The sequence below is a fragment of the Desarmillaria tabescens genome (assembly GCF_030435595.1).
Source record: "Desarmillaria tabescens strain CCBAS 213 chromosome Unknown EV420scaffold_22, whole genome shotgun sequence".
NCBI classification, from domain to species: Eukaryota; Fungi; Basidiomycota; class Agaricomycetes; order Agaricales; family Physalacriaceae; genus Desarmillaria; species Desarmillaria tabescens.
In genome coordinates, this window is record NW_026848321.1 from 146,616 (window position 1) to 161,925 (window position 15,310).

Consider the following 15,310-nt stretch of genomic DNA (forward strand, 5'->3'; position numbering starts at 1 on the left):
GATCTAATTGCCGATTTCTGGATCGTAAAACGGCAGGCAGACTTTTTCGTCACACACTATCCTCTCGTAGGTCTCTATTGACAGCAAATTCCAGAGTCCGACTCACACTCCTCAGATTAGAGAGAACTCTGACAGTCTTTTACTCGTTGGGTCGAGGATGCTACAAAAGGTATTCATATTTGAATCTTGGAATCTGGGGACAGACGGTACGCGTCTCTTCGTTTTTACTTTTTCTTTCATCCTAATCTCATAATCCCAGTGACATATGAGGCCCTCGTTGAAGGGTTCACATCGTGGTTGGTTTGTTACTATTTTCTTATGCTGAGGGACAGCAACCTTACCGTTTCGCATCAGGCTACTTTTGTGCTTGATGTGGAAAGGTGTCTCCCCCCTTGTGTAGCTGCGCAGGGCATGCCAACGTCGGCTTTGTACGCGGAAAGGTCCAACACGGTCGCTTACCCATAAGCAGATCAAATTTTTCCCTCGGTTCGTAAACGGAGGAAGCAGACCGCACCGGACTCACCCAGTAAGACCAGGACCCCTGATTATCCCCCAAGAGGTTAGGGCAGAAATTCGGTCATTTTTGAAAATTTGTCCGGACTTTCGTTGATGTCCAGACCCCAAATTTGGTCCGGATTTTGCGCATAACCTACCCTTCGTACCAAATTTGTCCGGATTTTTGTCCCCACTTTACAAAAATTCTGCCTAACGTTGTAGCAAAAAGCAGGCGAAGTACATCTAATTTACTTTCATATATTTGCAAATGAAAACAATGACGAAGTCTTTAAAGAACCTTACAGAAGACAATTAACGTGCGCACGATAGGGTCCTGCCGACAAGCCGAACTGTGAATTGTCCGGATTTAGACCTGACCTTGCTACGCAGCCACCCATTGTCCGGATGATTGTCTCGACTTGTTGACCACTGTAGGTCATTTTGTCCGGATACCACCCTAACATTACAGCTCGAAACGGTAAAATTTGTCCGGATTTTCGCCCCAACCATTTGGGGAATAATCAGGGGTCCTGTAAGACCCTTGGGAAAAACTGGCACGTGATCGGCAAATACGGTAATCACAGACCCGGTTGCCCGTCGTACATGTAACTCGTTCTTCGTTAAGTCCGTAGTACTCAGTGGAATATGTACAGGTCGCTGGACTCATTCATGTTCGTACATTGTGAAGTGGTAATATGTTGAGATAATATAATAGTATTTTCTCTGTCTGAATGTTTTTTGTGCGTAGTCTGACTAAGTCTGTTCAATAAGTAACCCTGAAATAGTGGTGACGGGAGCAGAACGTGGAACACATGTCAAAAACATGATGTGCGTTTGAGAATTCAATACGATTGTATTCTGGAAGTATTTAATATAATTATTGATTTTGATTAGCCATGACATCTTGTACACTCCTGGCCCCCAACAATTTCAGCCCCAAGGAAATTTGACGAAAATGGATTGCAGAGCTGAAAAGGTTTCCTTAGATGCATTTCCGTCTGTCGAAAACCAGATTTTGGCGGGGAGAATCTAGTTTCTGACAGTAGATGGAAACTGTATAAGGAAACTTTTTCAGTGCCACTTTGCATTTCCGTCGGGCAGAAACTCAGGCCTGACAGGAGTGTGTAGGTTGTCTTTAAATTCATGTATTTCTGCTGCATTCATGAGCCAAAATATTGAGTCTCTAAACTATGCAATGCATCTCTTGCAGCGTTTCAAGTGTTTAGATTAGCTTTGTTGCAAAACTCAACGACAGGAACACGCAGGCGACTACGTACTTCGAATTTTTTCTTGGCACGCCAGACTTTAGCGAAAAACGAACGACGAGCAACCGGGTCTGCGATTACCGTATTTGCCGATCACGTGCCAGTTTTTCCCAAGGGTCTTACTGGGTGAGTCAACCGGACCGACGAATCCGTGCCTTATCGATCAACAATCATGTCGAAGACTATAGTCTTCTACGATATCCCCTCAAAATTGCCCATCAATGCATGCTCTCCGAATACATGGAAGGCTAGGTCAGCTGGTTTCGTAGATTCATTTATCGTTGTTCCTTATTCTTACCTAGGTACGCGCTGAACTTCAAGGGTCTCCCATACCGCACGGAATGGATTGAATTCCCTGATATCGAGGCATTATACAAAAGGCTTGGCGTATCAGCTAGCGCTACGCACTGGTCAGACGGTGTCACGCCATACTACTCCCTCCCACTCATCCATGACTTGTCCACCGGTGCTATCGTATCCGATTCAGCCGCTATCGCCGAGTATCTCGACGTGACCTACCCTGATACCCCACGTCTTTTCCCTCCCGGTACACAAGCCCTTCACGCGGCATTCACAGTTGCCTTCCATGCACAACTACTGAAGGCGATAACGCCACTCCTAGTCCCTGCAGCCAACGCAGTACTAAATCCTCGAAGCGAGGTGTTCTTCAGGAAGACAAGGGAAAAGGCATTCGGGATGACGCTTGAGGATATGGATCCTCGTGGGGAGTGTAGAGAGAAGCAATGGGCACTCGTTGAGCGTGATCTCGGCGAGGTTGATAAGTGGATAGCGAAGGGGGATGCCTTTGTTACAGGGAACGTGCCTACATTCGCGGACATCACCGTTTGTGGTTGGATGCTGTCTTTTCGCATCATTTTCGGCGAGGATAGTCCAGAATGGAGGGATTTGTCAACGTGGCATGACGGACGGTGGGGGAGGTTGGTTAGGAGTTTTGAGAAGTATGAAGTGGTTGTATAGGGTGATCCCTTGCAATTATAAAATGAAACCGTCAAAGCTGTCTTGCTAGGGCACCTCTGGCAGGGGGATTTGAAATAAAAGTAGACCACTAAGCCCTAATTATATAGCCATCAAATGGGCCTAACGGGCCTGCCTCGCCATGACGTTCGTGCCCTTTGCCCCATATCGGGCCGTGAAATCTCGCCGAGTGTCAGGCACCGACTCGTCAACGACGTTCCCCTCTTTCCAACATGACGTTCCCTCCCCATTTCCAACCTGACGATCCTCGACCTTCAGCGCGATCGTGGCGGGACGTTCATAATTATATTTTCCAAATACAATCGGTTTTCTTCATATTTACTCCAGTGACGCATCTGCATTACCGCAATGTCTTGGACGCTCAAGCTCTCTCCAGTCAAACGCAAGCGTGATCGCAAGGACCCTACCAAACGTGTCGGTGACGCCGCGTACGACTACGCCATACTATCGCTGCTGAAACGGGTCAGGGAAGCCGAGGAGCGTGCACGTCAGCAGGTGGCCAGTGGGAGTGTGGATGCTGATGATGACGAAGGAGATGGTTGGGAGTCAGACAATGAAGCTTCAAGCTCAAGGCTCGACGTTGAAGTTGAGCTTCCACAGACTCACGACCTTGAGGACGGCGAGGACGAGTGGCCAGATATTGATGCACCCACACCCACGAAACCCCGCCGCACGCAGCCCAGTGGGTACACCCAGAATTTGTATCGTGATTGGAGGGCGCTTCTGCCGCACCTGGTCAGACCGTTGGCCTCATTTCAGAAAAGATCCGCTTTAGACATTGGCCCCCCTCCCTTGCTTTGCAGCGCTGGAACTTGCGCGAACTTCCATGAACAACGCAGCATTTTATGCCTGTATTGGAACTGTAGGTATTGACAGCATGAACTCACGGATTCCATGCTGAATAGCTCATTGCAGATTTCGAGACCAGAACGTTTGAATACTGCCGATTGCATACAGAATCCCTGCCTGTAATTCTCGTCGAGAATAGCCTATTCCCTACCTCACCTCGGGAGCCACGCGTCGCAGTGTCCATCGACTTGCTCAGCCTCTACCAGTCCTTATTAGAACATTCCGGAACATCGAACTCTGCATTTTGCTCGGCATTGCAAGACTTTTATGTGAGCCGTGGGTTCTGGATGCTTGATGCGAAGGTAGGGTAACTTCCGTTACTTGTTCAGACCACTTAAAATCCATATTCCAGGGTGTCCCAATGCAAGAGCCCTTTCGTCGTGGGTTCGGATATGCAACCAAGTGGTATGGATGTGTCAGACTCGCTTTGGAAGACGAGATTGATTCCATGCTCTCAAACTCCCGTGCCAAGATCCCCGATTCATTTGCGACTCCGAATAACATACAGCCATCGACACCAACTGTAAATGTTGACAATGGTTCGGTGTACAGCTCTCCAGCCCATGGGAAACGTGTCAATATTACGCTGACTCGTGGTCGATGTTCGGACCTTTTGCAACAGCGATGTTCCTGCTTGTTTTTCTGGAACTCGCTTTGGACGGGGCTTTTCCGAGTGAGTACTGTGAACTAGTATGTGGTATTCGGACTCTCACATTTAAATAGAGGTGGTGATGTCCATGTTGCTGTTGACTGCAACTTCAATCAGCGTCACCGAACATCGGCGGGAGACTGCCCGCACTTCTATGACCCCAGGTATATCCTCTCCAAGCATGAGGTTGACGAAGCCGGAGTTCGTATTGAAATTGCACGCAACGCTGGCGCCAAAAAGAACTATTCACCCAAGATTCCAGACATTGCTGTTGATGAAGACGAGAAGTCATTTGACGCTGCTGATGAGAAGAAGGAGAAAACCCATGGAGGACGTTATGATGACACAGGCTTAGCTGCGCTGGTGTGTCGTCATGATGTTCCTCTATTCCTTGCCAATGTGGATACTCCTGGAGAGCAGCAGAAGTATGCTGTTGCCCTCATCGACAAACTCGCCTCTCATCTGCCCGCAGCCGCTTCTATTGCCGTATTGTACGATATTGGATGTGTAATGGATCGAAGCATCAATCTGGTATGATGTCTATTCTCTAATCTTCTCCAAGTCTCAGCTCCTGATATACACTCTAGTATGACATCTTTCCACCAATGTTAACTGAACGACTTGTCTTTGCAACCTCAGCGATGCACTCGTATGGGCACCAATGGGCTTGTCAGCTAGTATACAATCCTAGGTTGATGGATGGTCTTGGGTTGACAGATGGTGAAGGTGTAGAGCGCTTCTGGTCATGCCTTCGGAAGCTCATTGGTATTACTCGAAGTTCTGCGGTATGAATCTCCAAGCAATAAGGTCAAGTGAAGATCGCTGACAATCAAGAATATATAGCGTCGACAACGAATCTATCTCCTTGATCGTCAGGCGGCTTTTACGGCAAAGTCTATTCGTGAGGATCTCGGAGGATGGATACGTCGGAAGGTCCAAGAAGGTGTAGAGAAAAAGGGTGCAAAGGCACGCGCTGACCTGGAATCCTGTGGGAAGTCAGTCCCCTTCCTGCGGCAACAATGGGCGGACCAACGCCAGACACAGACATCCATATGCTCGCGTAAGTCAACTTGTTTATTGGGGGTGCTTGATATAACACTTGGTATTTAAAGATGCCCCTGCTCGACTGAAGAAAGAGCTTGACGCTGTTCTAACGTTACAGGCGCATGCTGACACTGTTGAGTCTGCCATCCAGGCCACTCGGACTGCCCTGAAGTCTTCACCAATGACTGTATCTCAGCCGAATTTCGATTTATCGCAACTCTCCTACGTCCATCAACAGCTTTGCAATCAGATCGACCAGCTCTATGCGTCTCTGAATGTCGGCCAGTCCTTCCCCGAGTTAGCATCCCTCGACGTCACATTTGTACAAACGTTACTTCTCGCGCGCGACCTCAAGATGAATATCCGCAAAAGGGCAATCGGAACCTTCTTTGAATGGGACCGGCTGGACCAGGCGACTGGCGGACGTGAACAGGCACTTGGTAAGTATCATCTATGCCTTAGAAGCTCTTCTGATGTTCCACAGGAACAAAGCTTCACCAACAAACACGAAAATCAATCAGTCGCCGGAAGCCAGCTCTCCTTGCAGCTATTCGGAAGTTCAATGGGTATGTTGGAGAGCTGGAGCAACTTGCGACGGAGAAGAATATTCAGTTCCCTTTGCCTCGCCACCTGTCAACGGATTTGGCACATCTCAGAAATGACGATGACCTCATGCAAGACGTCTGGATGCAGATGGTACCCACCGAACCACCTGCATGGCTCGTGGATGCGAACGTCCAGCAGGGAATTCGGGCGGTACTCCAACTCGACCGCTGTTTGGAGGAACGTCGTCGACTAGGGCGGGAAGCAGACAACCTGCTTACATGGTTTGAACGGGAACTTGTTGCTCTGCAAATATCTCTCCAGAACATTGAAGCAGGTAAGCAGATTCTGTCTGAAAGATCAAATCGCCCATTTACGCTCTCTAGATTCACCTTTCCTCTTTCCACTGAAACGTAGATACGAACAAACATGTGCACTTCAGCACCGATGGAAGAACCCACTCGTTTCTGATATGCGCTGGCATGCTATTGTTCAATCTGCACTGCGGACTGCACATTCTATATGCCATGGAATCTCATCTTCGGCCATCCACTTCGTCCCGCCTACCATCATTGCTGTCCCTGGGATGTTCCCAGATATACCTGGCCAGACCTTCACCTCAATACTCAGAGAGTTTGAGAGCGACTACGACGATGAAGACAACGGGGACACTATCTCAAACGATGAATCAGACTGCCTTGCGGACATTCTTGATGATCTCGACCCAAGTCCGAGTCCATCTGATGTTACGTGGGAAGTTCCGTCATACTCAGAAAATGATACCATCTCAGTGACATCTAGCGCTGATGATTCTGAGTCTTTCAAAGCAAGCGACATGGGCGCTGTAAGTTCTCTCCCACTTACCTGTCTTCATCTGTTGACGGAATGTGGAATATTCCCTAGCCTCGGAAGTCTGGCTTAAACGGCAACTTGGATATCGATATTATATTCAATGTTCCTTCTCCTGAGTGTCTCATGACCAAAGACGTTGCTCGTTATCGGCCACGATGCAAGGAGAAGAACTGGGCCAAACTTGTGTTTGATGCGGACGCTTTACGGCGTCTGTATACCTCTACGGCACTTTTGAATGACGACGTGATGAATGGATGTGCAGCATTGCTATCTGATGCCTTCCCAGAATCCTCAACTGTTCTCTTCTCAACGTATGATCTTGCTGCCCTGAGGGACGAGTCAGAATCCGAGACGATATGGAGGTATACACGTAAACTCAAGTTCTGGATGTACACACAGTGGGTCATTCCGATACATCGCAAACATCAGGTTCATTGGACAGTGGCCACGGTGAATCTTACAACGAAAACTCTTGAGCTGTTTGACAGCCTCGCTGATGCTCTTGAGTCCGAGCGAGACATTCAGGTATGTTCTGGATATCTACTGCTGATGTTCCCATGATAAGTTCTAATGCATCATAGGATGTTCTTCGCTTCGTCGAAATGATTACTGCATGTGTGAGGAAGCAAGGATATGAACTTCCACCTTCGAGTCCGGCATCGTGGACCGTGACGAGATTGATTGTGAGCCTTCTTTCATTTACCATTGCTGCCCTAACTTGCGTACATATACAGGCCATGCCCATACAGCATAATGGTTATGATTGCGGGGTTTGGGTGCTGTCGCAGATCCGTGCAGTACTTCGTGGGTATCGACAGACAGCAATCACGGAGTCTGACATCTCAAAGTTCAGAACCCACTGCCTCTCTATGGTCTTAGCACTCGCAACATGGAATTCAATGTCAGAATAAGTAGGCTTTATACATATATCATAGATTTTGCCATGGTAGATGCTTTTCTTTGTACGCTTCATCTAGAAACAATCGACCGCTATTGCATATTTGCATCTCCACCTGGAGACAGTGCAAACGGAGCTTATTCCACGTAGTATCTTGTCTTGTACCTTCTGATATGCAGGCCTCTATCTCTGCAATTGACCTAGTGAGCTTGACTATGCCTTCGTTCCAATCTCCAAAAGCTAAGTGACTATAATGGCTCTCGCCTTTTGCTTGTTCTTCTTGACGTTGGAGACTTGTTGAGTATGCACGGGCATCCTTAAATGTCTGTTGCAGAAAGGATCTACATCAACGATACAGCCATCTATCAAACAGCATTGACGTACAAGCAAATCTAGAAGTTGTGTGCATGGCAAACTCTCTCGGGGATTACGACAAAGCGAACTTCCTTGCCGACCACAGCGGCGTTTATTTGTCTTATGGTTCTCCATTCTTCGGCTCTCTTTTCCTCTGCTCAGCATCAGTCGCTGCAAGAGTCTCACCACAGGTGTGGACATACCGTTCACTAGCTCTATACTTGGCTTTAGATAGGCAACGAGCCTTGATTCTGTCCTCCTCGGTGGTGTATTTTGGTTTCCGGCCCATGTATAGCACTCTATGAAGCTCCTACAAGTGTCTTGCTATGTTGCTACAGAAGACCCTAGACTTGAACGAGAAATCTATATGGATCGTAAGTCTGATTAGTTCAAAATTGAGTTGTATGAGACACTAACAGATTGACTGAACAGGCTGGAAAAGAATGGTATCTGTGAACGGGCAGAAGTCTATGAATCGATTGATCTACTTATTAGGTGCACCCAAGACCTGGTCAAGGAAATACGGTGAAAACTAATGAAGGGGTATAGAAATACTCACCTGGATATTGCCAACCCGGATGCTCCCAGACGTTCGCAATTTCCACTGATGGTCCCAAGCGGCAGTTAGCGAACGTCAGAAAAGGAGGTTCGCCTCGACGTTCGTCTGTACTCCATTCTCCAACCTTCCCAAGTATTCAAAGGACAGCAAAACGCTCTCGTTTAGATGGAAAACAGCGTCGTAAGTGTGCTACTAATTAATTTGAGCTATCGGACAAAAGAGGGGCTCATTTTCTGTTGTGCAGACAGTAGGATTGGTGTGCTAAAAGCTATTATGTCGCACTCTCCTCCTCTGGCATCTTTCAGGCGCTACGATCCAGGAATTATTCAATTTGGCCAAGTGCCTCCAGTGCGTCCAAAGAGCCAAGCTCAAATGAATCGTTCCGTGGGTCTTTTTTCTCCGAAATATGAATCAATGGACTCCTAACATTAAAGTCTCAGACTCAATTGCAGGCTGTGCGGGACACTCGTTCATCTTCTGGTTTTATCGGAGGTTTGAGACAGCTTGCATCTCAGACGTCCAGGCCTCGTAAAAGTGCGAAGGTCCATGAGGGTATCCCGACACCTTCAGAGGATGAAGAAGAAGAGGAGGAAATTGCTGATAGTGGTCAAGAATACATGTCGAGGGAAGAATACTATGCTCAGGCTGAGCAAGAGGAGGAAGACGACGATCCCGAGGCAAGCAGCGACCTGGAGAATGACCATCCACCTACCCTCTCGCACCCACCCATTGCGATACAGCACTTTGCTGAAGAGGAGGATGAACTCTTCTCTTCACCCGTAGCACCAAGACCGCTTGAAAATCTGAACGAGAGACAGAATCTGAATGGAAACCACGGTGCGATTTTTTGCTCTTGTGAGACAATGTGATGCTCATTGTTGTATAGCCCTGGCCAGTTCTGCACAAAACCCTCCCAACATGCAAGGTGCCAGTGCTCTCCAATGCCGCTCAGATCAGCAGGATGAGTCAATCTTCAATGAAGCGATGGCTTCGCTGCGTCCCATCAGGTTTCTGCAGCCGAGTGACAGTACACTGTCGGTATTGCAGATGGATGCATGCAGAGACCCTGATTCTCCATCTCCACTCCCCCAACAACTGCCGCAAGGATATAAAATCCTTCCAATCGATTTCTCTGGAAGAAAAAGAGTTGAACATTCGCAGTCGGTGTTTGAACAGACTAGTAGGCAGGGTCTCCCATTACCATCCACTCGACCTTCGTCTGCAGGTCCACCAGTTCAACAACTGCCATCTGTGAGGCCGACAAAGTTGGGATATCCACGGTCCAAGTCACCCTACTACCATGCTCACTCCCGTCCATCTTCAGCTGCCTCCATCAGTCATTCTACTACTCGCAGAACCTCCCAGGAACATCTGCAAATGGAAAGGCCTACAGATTTGGGCTCTACCGCAACATTTGCGACATCCTACCCAAGTCTTGCCGGTCAACCTATAGCTGGTGGAAACGTCGAACCATTGTTGAAGGGCATAGCTGGGCGTTCTAAAAGTCCAAGTCAGCCTGCTGTGCCTATGCTTCAGGTGACGACCCCTTCACCTATAACTCCAGTAGCTACTAGGAACCTCGATCAGTTCTCATTCGACACCGGCGTCCCAAGTACACCAGCTAATACCTATCTTCATCCTTCCACTGCTCATGATGAGGCATCCTCCATAGAGACTGGTGATGGGTTTGAAGCACTGAACGATGTTCCAATGGATGTTCCGACACAGTCAGGCATACCTGACAATGCATCTGAGGTGGAAGACAAGCCTTCACCATGTTCAGAGGTTGAAGCCGAGTCGTCTGAACCCCGTCGCACTGGTCATTTGCAGGCGGAGACTGTCTCTCGCATTGAGGAAGCTGCGAATCAGATCTGGCAAGTTATCAAGGAGACAACGAAGATCGACGCTGCCATTCAACCATCACACATTATCAACTGCGCATTCCCGACTGTTGTCGCCCACAAAATGTCGTACTGGAATGTCTTCCTTGCGAAGTACAAAGCGGAACATCCCAACGAGTCTTGGGATCAAGACCAAGCATCTCTGGCTTATAGCAATTTCAAGGAGTCTTTCCCAAATGATGAGTGGAAGGGTATTCTCATAGAATATGCCAAAGTTATGGACCTCGATGCGGGGCAGAGAACACGTGGAAAGCGTCAGTCAGTCTTCAAGAATACGTTTCAAGAGCTTGCAAAGCAGGTAAGTCTTGAGGCGTCTGTCTTTGTCCTTATTAATGATAGGTCGTCAGCTGGAATATCATGCCTGACGGGATGGGTTCGAGGCCATCATGGCTATTGTCGGCGCTAATCCAAAGGACGACGGACCTTCCATGGTAGCATTCCATGAGACCGGCCTTGCAAAAGGGGTATGTATTGTGTTGTTTTTTTCATGGGTATCTACAGCTAATATTGGCTCTACTAGTTTGCAGATCAGAAACTACGTCTGAAAAATGATTGGGCCGCTACACACCTTTGGGCATATGTTCAGTGAGTCAAGATACTATTATGCTATTACAATATAATTATTATTATCCAAAAGAAACCGGAAATCAGACAGCGTAGTCAGTTTGCACCGACAGAGAGAGCTGCAGCATGAGCAGGAGATCACGAGTCCTAGTGGTTCTGACATTCCCGCTTCTGTCGACGGTGAAGCTCTCCTACCATATGAAGAATCTCCCACTGCTACAACCACCGTCATGAAGGATGCAGGCAAAGCAAGAGAGGCGTTCTCAACCTACAAGCTATACAGGCCAGATAACGCAAAATCGGCACATCTTTCCTACACCATCAACTTTAGTGCATTACTGGGTAAGTAGTCTGAATTTCCACCAAGGAAAAGTGTTGTTTAATGGCTTGACAGTGTACCATGATGTCCCAATTCATAATACACTTGCTCCGCCTATAACGCAGGATGGCTATCCTGATTACAGATCATGCCCCTGGAGGCGTTTGGGTAAATCGCTGCAGGAACGCAACATGATTCTCACTGGCTGGCCGCCAATGGTACCGCTTCCTATCAATGACAAATTGGATCCCACGTACCTAAGCAAAAGTGCATCGTCTTTGACCAACAGTCAGAGAATACGTTTCGCAAAGGCTCTTGAAGATTCGGAAATCCAAATAGCTCGTATGATCCCACTTAGTAGACTATTACTCTTATTTCATACTGAGTCTCATTTACAGAAGCTCCTACTGGCCATCAAGATGCTAATGCATATGTCTTTGTACGCACGGCTATAGATATCGCTACAAATACATATCATGAAGGCGTGTATTGTGCAGAGACAGAGACATCGCGCTCTCGGACTGTGCAAGCAGCGGTACCAAAACCCGCTCCAACAGATTCCAAATGAATGCGCACAAGACAGAATACTAAGGTAATGTACTGTATATGTGCAAAGGTCCAATGGATGCTCAGATTGGTTCATTCCTAGAACACAAACAAGCAGAAAGATGGTCCTGATCCAAAGCTTGGCGAGAAGAGGGTCGCATTCGAAGAACCGGCGAATGATACTGACGTCGAGCCCGAAGGACATAAGAAGAGGAAGAGCCGCGGAGCCAAGAAGCAGAAGGTCACAGTGGCGGTGTCAAGTATGCAGAAGGTCACCGAGACTTCTACTAACAGTGGTAATGCACCTCGAACGGCCCAAGGCGACATTGTCAACATACAGACAGCTCAGCCCCAGCCAGACAAGGCAAATCAAGGTATGGCTGCGCTCTTCTGTTGCAGTAGAACATCTCACCATGTATCGACAGGACCATTCAAGAACGTCAGGGAGCGTCCAAGGCCGCGTCCAGCTTACAAGCAGACTACGACAACTGGACAGACCGTGACAACTGGACAAATCAGTGCTGTACCAGGCCCATCCACGCTTCAAGTACCAGGCCCACCTGCACTTCAAGACGGTGAGATGGACCCCTTCTACGGCAGTCCATACGAGTTTCAAGATCTCCCAGGCGGCGGATACTTAGAGGTCAATTCAGATGACGAGCACTTGACTCAAACAGGACCTGTATTGAATCATGTGGCATGGGGCAATGCGGAGTATGCTAATATTGGACGATACTCTGGTATTTTAGCCTCGGATAACATCTTCAGTCGACAGTGGGACCATCATACCTGATGATTATCTACATCCAAAAGATAGTTCAACAGTATCTTCGCATGGATTACTACGTAGCAGTACAAAGAATAATAATATATCTACCCCCCACTCAAAATACGAGCATCGTTAGAATGCCGTGGAGAGGCCCCATGCCTACACCGTGATTAGATATTACAAGGTCGAACACCCCCGTAGCAATTTCGTTTTGGATATGGCTTCATCGATGGATTTGACTGATAAACCAGTGCCCAACAGTAATAGCAGAACCAGGATACTTTCAGAGAAGAGCATCAGAACGTCAGGCGACAGTCCAAATGCGAATGTCATGGAACTGTCGGTAGGGACCATCTACGCACGCCCTCAGATCTGGTGGCCCGATACGGATCGCACAGCGGGAACATCATGGTGAGGCAGGCCCGTTAGGCCCATTTGATGGCTATATAATTAGGGCTTAGTGGTCTACTTTTATTTCAAATCCCCCTGCCAGAGGTGTGCTAGGGCTGTGGCCCTCATTGTCGCGGTGTATATCTGTTTGCGCTAGTAAGAGATGGACTAGTAGACAACATTTTCTTGTCCGGCCCTGAAATGTGTCGAGGACGCTTGATCCGAATGTCGACGACGTCAAGCATCAAGCACGAGGCAGCCTTTCTTCCTTTTCTGTCTTTGCTACTGCTTTGTCTGCTACCTTCGCCTTTGTGCTGCCTCTATGGCTATGCAGGACTGGGGTGTATTTATTTGGAATGACCCCTCCTCTTGCGCATCTCTTTCCTTCCCTTTCCCCTTCGTCCTGGTGGCGACATCTTACTTTCATTTTTGGAATCTTTGCAATCATGACCGCGACAGCTTCACAAAATCTGCCGCCATCGATCGACTTGACGGTTCTCGAGGCACGCTTGAAGAAGAAGTCTGGTCATCACTGCAGTCAGCTAGAGGTTGCTGGTCAATGTGGGTCTCAACACCATACCTCACAATCATGTTATTAGCTAACACTTCCCTCATAGCGCGCAACTACAGGGTATAGCCTCTCCTATCTCGGGAATTCAGATTTACATGTTCTATTACTAGCTCTACACTGTAGTCATAGATATCCACGGCAAGATTTTAGTCCGTGTATACCGGCCATTGATGATGGACGGCGTTGGCGGTGTATCATGTGCTAATGCACTATTTTCTGAGGTGAGTGCCTTGTACGTGTGCGACGTGTTAGGCTAACAGGTTCCCACTATAGTTTTCGACCCTCCGCTTTCTCCAGAAGGAAGACCCTACGATACATGCTCCTCGACCGATTTGTTATGACGATGACCAGGACGGTCGTGTTGGGGGAGCATGGATTGCCACTGTGTTTGTCAGTCTGATCCTTTTCGTCGAGTGCTATACATCCTAATCCATATCCAAGATCGAAGGAAACCTCCTTTCCAAACAGCTCCCGTTGCTCGAAGAATTTGTGACACAGTCCCTTATTCGACAGTCTGTCAAGGAAATTTACACCAAGATCTTGAAATCCGTCTTCACCAAATTTAGCGAGATAGGGAGCATCCACGCCTATGGGAACAGTGATTCTTCGTGTTGTCATTTTGTGTGCTGTGCAGACGTAGAGGAGTTCTGTATCGGACCTATGGCGTTACCCCCATCGAACGAAGCCGGTGTTACTGCTCCGCCTCGCCTTTCAGACTCCGGCCCATTCCGGACGGGGGAGGAATGGTTACTGGCAGTAGCCTGTCGGCATTTGGAGTATTTTGGGAGTAGCAGGCGAGCTGAGCCTACTCAAACTGCGGTCCGTCTGCAGAGCAAGGTAATAAGTCAGTTCTGCGAAGCGGCAGACATCCTCGGCAGGCGCCCTCCTCCAGCTCTTGTCCTTGAGAACGTCAACTTCAGTGATGAGAACATTCTGGTCGCGCCTAATGATCCGACTAGGATTGTCGGTATCCTGGGGTGGGCCGGTGCACGCGTTGTGCCTTATTGGGGTAGTGAACGACCCGGACCTGAGTCTGAACTGGAGGGCGAGCTGCGGCGAATCGTGGGATTTGACCTCTTCATACAAGATATCCGACACTGGGATGACGATTTTTTAACTACGCTAGCTTGGTGGGCGAAGAACTGGCATATGGTCAAGGGCGAAGGAAGCGTTGAAACTGTATTAGACAACAGGCTGAACATCACTATGGTTTTTTTTTTTCAATGAGACGAGTGTTTACAGGTGAAATACGGGTAAGGCTTCGCTCCTCTTAGTCACCGAATGTTCCATGTAAAACTTATGGGAATTGTGAACACGTCCTTAGTAATATCGATGATCGGTTTCTGAAATCATTCGTCAAAGGCCGACTCCATATTCACCAGCCTTTCCTGATATCAAAGTGATCATAGATGCATGCGGTGACCTCAGGCGTACCTTGCTGCGTGCTGGCATATGGCAGAGCGAGAGGACGCCGAAAAAATGTTCCAAAGGAGATGGTAGAGAGTCGGGGATGAATATTAATCCATACTTTTCCTTGCTTTCCTTTGCGGCGATGACTTCCTCTAGTTGATTGCGGATACTTGTAGTGAGATGTTGCAGGCGACTCAGGCTACCATGAAGATAAGAGATGTCATCAGTGAACGATGAGTGAATCTATATGTCACGAGAGGGACGGTTCTGGTGCAGCTGCCAGGAGTTGCAGTACGTCGCCGTCTCGAGAAGTGTGCCGAGGGAAATAACTTGGTA

General features: G+C 48.1%; 4 protein-coding genes across 4 annotated transcripts; all 4 read left to right on the plus strand.

The window, feature by feature from the left end:
- Positions 1–1,489: 1,489 nt before the first annotated feature.
- On the plus strand, positions 1,490–2,874 carry EV420DRAFT_1549514 (uncharacterized protein). The gene is made up of 2 exons (XM_060473420.1): positions 1,490–2,008; positions 2,059–2,874. The coding sequence occupies exons 1-2, from the start codon at positions 1,933–1,935 to the stop codon at positions 2,736–2,738; spliced, it is 756 nt and encodes a 251-aa protein (XP_060329552.1). The 5' UTR covers positions 1,490–1,932; the 3' UTR covers positions 2,739–2,874.
- EV420DRAFT_1549515 (uncharacterized protein) lies at positions 2,837–7,799 on the plus strand. The gene is made up of 12 exons (XM_060473421.1): positions 2,837–3,618; positions 3,672–3,907; positions 3,958–4,241; positions 4,329–4,785; positions 4,842–5,039; positions 5,098–5,314; positions 5,367–5,738; positions 5,783–6,178; positions 6,228–6,685; positions 6,745–7,218; positions 7,275–7,376; positions 7,428–7,799. Exons 1-12 carry the CDS (start codon positions 3,105–3,107, stop codon positions 7,602–7,604), a joined length of 3,885 nt encoding a protein of 1,294 aa, XP_060329553.1. The 5' UTR covers positions 2,837–3,104; the 3' UTR covers positions 7,605–7,799.
- Positions 7,800–11,769: 3,970 nt separating this feature from the next.
- EV420DRAFT_1549520 (uncharacterized protein) lies at positions 11,770–12,687 on the plus strand. Its single transcript, XM_060473422.1, has 3 exons — positions 11,770–11,880; positions 11,938–12,208; positions 12,260–12,687. Exons 1-3 carry the CDS (start codon positions 11,857–11,859, stop codon positions 12,625–12,627), a joined length of 663 nt encoding a protein of 220 aa, XP_060329554.1. The 5' UTR covers positions 11,770–11,856; the 3' UTR covers positions 12,628–12,687.
- Positions 12,688–13,184: 497 nt separating this feature from the next.
- Positions 13,185–15,231, plus strand: EV420DRAFT_514325 (uncharacterized protein). The gene is made up of 5 exons (XM_060482429.1): positions 13,185–13,554; positions 13,611–13,624; positions 13,675–13,785; positions 13,838–13,954; positions 14,006–15,231. Exons 1-5 carry the CDS (start codon positions 13,350–13,352, stop codon positions 14,789–14,791), a joined length of 1,233 nt encoding a protein of 410 aa, XP_060329555.1. The 5' UTR covers positions 13,185–13,349; the 3' UTR covers positions 14,792–15,231.
- Positions 15,232–15,310: the final 79 nt, after the last annotated feature.

Coding starts and splice junctions, on each gene's coding strand:
- EV420DRAFT_1549520 (XM_060473422.1), top strand. CDS start 11,857: ATGCGCACAAGACAGAATACTAAG. Junction 11,881..11,937: donor GCACAAGACAGAATACTAAG/GTAATGTACTGT, acceptor GTTCATTCCTAG/AACACAAACAAGCAGAAAGA. Junction 12,209..12,259: donor GCCAGACAAGGCAAATCAAG/GTATGGCTGCGC, acceptor ATGTATCGACAG/GACCATTCAAGAACGTCAGG.
- EV420DRAFT_1549515 (XM_060473421.1), top strand. CDS start 3,105: ATGTCTTGGACGCTCAAGCTCTCTCCAGTCAAACGCAAGCGTGATCGC. Junction 6,686..6,744: donor AAGCAAGCGACATGGGCGCT/GTAAGTTCTCTC, acceptor AATATTCCCTAG/CCTCGGAAGTCTGGCTTAAA. Junction 7,377..7,427: donor GGACCGTGACGAGATTGATT/GTGAGCCTTCTT, acceptor GTACATATACAG/GCCATGCCCATACAGCATAA.
- EV420DRAFT_514325 (XM_060482429.1), top strand. CDS start 13,350: ATGACCCCTCCTCTTGCGCATCTCTTTCCTTCCCTTTCCCCTTCGTCC. Junction 13,786..13,837: donor CTAATGCACTATTTTCTGAG/GTGAGTGCCTTG, acceptor TTCCCACTATAG/TTTTCGACCCTCCGCTTTCT. Junction 13,955..14,005: donor CATGGATTGCCACTGTGTTT/GTCAGTCTGATC, acceptor TCCATATCCAAG/ATCGAAGGAAACCTCCTTTC.
- EV420DRAFT_1549514 (XM_060473420.1), top strand. CDS start 1,933: ATGTCGAAGACTATAGTCTTCTACGATATCCCCTCAAAATTGCCCATC. Junction 2,009..2,058: donor CTCTCCGAATACATGGAAGG/CTAGGTCAGCTG, acceptor CCTTATTCTTAC/CTAGGTACGCGCTGAACTTC.